Source organism: Ceraceosorus guamensis (genome assembly GCF_003144195.1).
Source record: "Ceraceosorus guamensis strain MCA 4658 unplaced genomic scaffold IE81scaffold_90, whole genome shotgun sequence".
Classification (NCBI taxonomy): Eukaryota; Fungi; Basidiomycota; class Exobasidiomycetes; order Ceraceosorales; family Ceraceosoraceae; genus Ceraceosorus; species Ceraceosorus guamensis.
In genome coordinates this window covers 1-4112 of record NW_020290085.1, presented here as the reverse complement: position 1 = coordinate 4112, position 4112 = coordinate 1, and the positions used below count along the sequence as shown (strand labels likewise).

The 4112-nt window shown below is 64.4% G+C and overlaps 4 protein-coding genes across 4 annotated transcripts in view; 2 read left to right on the top strand and 2 right to left on the bottom strand.

Moving 5' to 3' along the window:
* Window positions 1–328, top strand: part of IE81DRAFT_255207 (hypothetical protein) — a 2218-nt gene extending 1890 nt beyond the window's left edge. Inside the window, exon 3 of the mRNA XM_025511348.1 lies at window positions 10–328. Coding sequence (XP_025367024.1) covers window positions 10–146 — 137 coding nt within the window. The 3' untranslated portion in view covers window positions 147–328. The remainder of the gene's footprint in view (window positions 1–9) is intronic.
* Window positions 329–553: 225 nt separating this feature from the next.
* Window positions 554–1478, bottom strand: IE81DRAFT_332020 (hypothetical protein; the record flags this gene model as incomplete). The annotated part of the gene is made up of 3 exons (XM_025515285.1): window positions 554–739; window positions 974–1073; window positions 1270–1478. The coding sequence occupies 3 exons, from the start codon at window positions 1476–1478 to the stop codon at window positions 554–556; spliced, it is 495 nt and encodes a 164-aa protein (XP_025367023.1).
* A 319-nt stretch (window positions 1479–1797) lies between these two features.
* On the bottom strand, window positions 1798–2617 carry IE81DRAFT_255209 (hypothetical protein). Its single transcript, XM_025511349.1, has one exon. It carries the CDS (start codon window positions 2576–2578, stop codon window positions 1841–1843), a length of 738 nt encoding a protein of 245 aa, XP_025367022.1. The 5' UTR covers window positions 2579–2617; the 3' UTR covers window positions 1798–1840.
* Window positions 2618–3324: 707 nt separating this feature from the next.
* IE81DRAFT_275451 (oligosaccharyltransferase) lies at window positions 3325–3774 on the top strand (the record flags this gene model as incomplete). The annotated part of the gene is made up of 1 exon (XM_025511453.1): window positions 3325–3774. A coding segment is annotated over one exon (450 nt), but the record flags the coding sequence as incomplete, so codon positions are not given.
* Between the last annotated feature and the right edge of the window lie 338 nt (window positions 3775–4112).

The window sequence follows — 4112 nt, the reverse complement described above, 5'->3', positions numbered from 1 at the left end:
GCATCCGAGGCGCGCGAGAGCACGACGGCATCCGAGGCTTGCGCTCGGCCATCAAAAACTCGAGCCTCTGCTTGCGCTCGGCCACCAAAAGCGCGAGCTGCAGAGGCTCGAACGGTGGCCTCGCCATCGCAAGCCAAATCTTTTAAAATTTCCCGCGTCGAGAGCGTGTCGGGAGTGGCCAAGGCGGACCAAGCGGGCAAGGCGTCGGCCATGAGAGCTCGACAGGTGGCAGAAGCAGAACGCATGCATGCTCGAATGATCGAGGCGGCGAGCGGGAGCGGGAGCGGGGGCGAGAGCGTGGCGTGCTGCTGAGCTGCTTTTAAAACGACGAGAAAGGCTGCAGCGGAGGAATCTGCGCGGCTGGGAGATTTGCAATCGCGCAGTACGAGTTGCAGGATGTGTTGGTAGTGATCGCTGCGGGGGTGCGAGCACGCGAGAGCGGGTGAGCGGGCGAGAAAGAGCGAGACGTGGAAGAGTGCGAGAGAGAGAGCACGCGAGAGTGAGCGTGAATGAGCTCGCGCACGACGCACGCCCGCGCACGCACGCCCGCGACTCACTGCTCGACGGGATGGCGATCGATCAATGCTGCCAAGGTGGACCAAGCTTGCGTCGCGATGCCATCTTCGCAGTCATCGGCTTCGATCGTGTTTAACAGCGTCGCGAGTAGCGGCATCGAGTGGTCCTGTTCATCGGGTGCAAGCGATGCCGATGCGCCCGCCACACCCGCACCCGCACCCCCCTGGAGCAAAGAAGCGAGCAGGGCGTATGCGCTGACCGCAATGCTCGACTCTGAGCTCGAACTGAGCGATAATGCTGGATCTCGCAACAAGGCGCTGTGTGGGAGGCGCAACTTTGCCTTTGGTGTGGTCTGAACGAGCGTGCGCGAGAGCTGGGGGGGGGGGGGGGGGGGGGGGTGTATCAGTCAGCGGGGTGCACTCACACTGCGCGCACTCCCGCACGCACGCGCGCGCACCCACCTTGAGGAGCGCATCCGTGTACGAAGCCAGCGCTCGCGATACGCCTCTCTGAGCTTGAGCTTGTGCGATGGCACGATGAAGCGCAGCTGTGAGCGCCTGTCGAAGCGCAACGAGGCAATTGGCGATGCGGGCGGATAGCGGGGTAAAGCTTTGCAATCGGAGGGATCTGCGGCGTCCGGGGGGGGGGGGGGGGGGGGGAGCATCATCGGCGTCAAGAGGGGGAGCAATATGATACGTTCTGACTCGCTAGGCAACACTGCCTCACGCGCCCCGCCCGCCCGCCCGCACGCACCTCTCTTGGGCGGCATTCAGCATGCCAGACTTGGCGGACGCGTGCAGCAGAGCGCCAAGTGCGTGACAAGCAGTGATGCGGACCGCCAGCGAGTGATCCTGTTCGAGCGTGTACAATAGCGACGACGACGCGGTGGCGGCGGTGGCGGGTGCGGGTGCGGGAGCGAGAGCGGGAGCGGGATCAAAGAGGCGAGTCCAGTGCGGCAACATCAGAGCAGAGTGGGCCTGCGCGGGAGCGTGCGTGCGTCAGTGGAACAAGCAGCACCGACGTCGCTCGCTCGCCCGCTCACCTCGACGAGTGTGGATAGCAATCGCAAGGCTGATGTGCGCGCTGATCGATGCGCTTCTGCGAGTCTGCGCGCGGGGGGACGTGTGTGTGTGAGCGAGACGAGCGCATTCAATCGGCGAGCGCATTCAATCGTCTCGCGAGCGCATTCAATCGCCTCGCGAGCGCTCTCAATCGGCGAGCGCATTCAATTGCCTCGCCCGCGCATTCAATCGCCTCGCGAGCGCTCTCGCCCGCTCTCGCCCGCTCTCGCCCGCTCTCGCCCGCTCTCGCCCGCGCTCGCGACTCACCCTTGTCGAACGGCATCGTCGTCGGTCTCGCTGGCGGAGGATGCTGAGGGTGGGGGTGCGTGTGCGTGTGCGTGTGCGTGGGCGGGTGCACCTGAAGAAGCTACGGAGGCACCGCCCGACGCACTAAAAGCCAGGCTGCCACCTCGAAAGCCGGTCGTTGCGCTGCTGCCGCCGCCACCGCCGCCGCCGCCGCCGCTGCTGCTTGTGCTTGTGCTTCTGCTTGGGCTCGAGCTCGCGCTCGCGCTCCGCCAGCTGGACACGGAACTCGCGCGGGAATGAGACGGAGCGGGCGCGCGACGCTGTCCGAGAGCTAGGCAAGCAAGAGCAAGGTCGACGAGGGAAGTGATGAGCGTCGCATCTGCTGATGATGCGTGCACGCATGCCGACAATGCCTTGAGCTGGGACGATAGCAGTCGAGCGTGTGCTGCCGCGTGATGTGCGCGAGCGCGAGTGCGAGATGCTGCTGCGAGAATGGTGTGCGCGGCGGACAGGGGAAGGGATGGGGACGCTGCTAGGCGAGCAAAGAGTCGACGTTGAACATCGATGCCGTGCGCGTCGTCGTCGTCGCGGTCGCCGTGGTGGTCGCCGTCGCCGTCGCGGTCACCGACGATCTGGATCAGATCATCCACATGGACATTTTGAAGCGCCGCATCGAAATGTGCGAGGCGCGACACACGCGCTGGACCCCGTGTGGTGCGCAAATCATCCAGCAGGGCGCGCACGGTGGTGCTCATTGCAATCAGAAAAAAGTGATGGTGGGAGTGGGTGCGTGGGCGTGGGCGTGGAGTGGAGGTGCGCGCTTGTGTGCGTGCGTGCGTGCGTGCGTGTATGCGCGCGTGCGTGCTGCTGTTGCTTTGCGCCCGCGCGGTCCGTGCGCGCGACACGTGGACGGCAGGCGGCGCGCAGGCGCGGTCGCTGGAAGATCTGCCATGACACGCGCGAGTGCGAGTGCGAGCGCACTTAGCACTCCTCCCCACCACCACCACCCGCACGCACGCAAAGATGCCGCTGGCATACCACTTTCCTCTGCTGTCGCACGAAACGACTAGCAACCTCGTCTCCCTCCTTCGCATCGTCATCATCCTCACCATTGCAGGCAGCGCCGTCAGCAGCAGATTGTTTGCAGTCATTCGACACGAGAGCATCATTCACGAGTTTGATCCTTGGTGTGAGTGGGGGAGGTGCGGTGCACGCGGAGAGCGCTCAAAGAATGCTCACGCACGCACGCACGCACGCATGCGACGCTGACACCCGCCCCCTCCCGCCCCGCAGTCAATTATCGCGCTACAAAAGTGTTGGCTAGCGATGGATACTATCGCTTTTGGAACTGGTTCGACCCGACTGCGGTGAGTGGGCACGCGCGTGTGTGCGGGCGTGCGGGCGTGCGCGAGCGTGCCCGAGCTCACTCTCGCTCACTCGCGCCCCCACGCCCGCCCGCACGCTCACTTGCACTCGCTTCGCTCGCGCTCACGCTCGCTGCGCTCGCCAGTGGTACCCCCTCGGACGCGCAGCAGGAGGCACACTCTACCCCGGATTGATGGCTACGAGCGGTGCAATCTACAACACCCTCAAAGCCGTCAACCTTCCCGTCGACATTCGCAACATTTGCGTCTTGCTAGCACCCGGATTCAGCGGATTGACGGCATGGTCGACGTACAAGTTTACAGCGACGATGAAGGACGACGCTGCTGGACTTCTCGCCGCCGCTTTCATCGGCATCGCGCCAGGTTACATTTCCAGATCCGTAGCCGGCTCGTACGACAATGAAGCCATCGCCATCTTTCTCTTGATGACCGTATTCTACCTCTGGATCAAGGCGCTCAAGGATGGCAGCGCGCTTTGGGGAACTGCCGCTGCGCTATTCTACTTTTACATGGTGGCGGCATGGGGCGGTTACGTCTTTATCACCAACCTCGTCCCGCTGCACGCATTCACGCTCATTTGCATGGGCAGGTTCAGTCCGCGCTTGTACATTGCCTACTCTTCCTTTTACGCTACGGGGACGTTGGCCAGCATGCAGGTGCCGTTTGTCGGCTTTCAACCTGTGCGGACGAGCGAGCATATGGCCGCCTTGGGTGAGTGAGCGAGCGAAGCGAAGCGAGCGAGCGGGCGGGTGAGGGTGGCGGGGGACGCGAGGGATGCGAAGCGAGGGGAGGTGAACTCGAGCGGGCGGGGGGGATGGCGAGCGGGCGGGGAATGGACTCACGACCGGGGGATGGCGAGCGGGCGGGGAATGGACTCACGACCGGGGGATGGCGAGCGGGCGGG

What these genes read in the sequence shown, in the direction of transcription:
- IE81DRAFT_255209 (XM_025511349.1), bottom strand. Translation starts at nt 2,578, where the DNA reads ATGAGCACCACCGTGCGCGCCCTGCTGGATGATTTGCGCACCACACGG.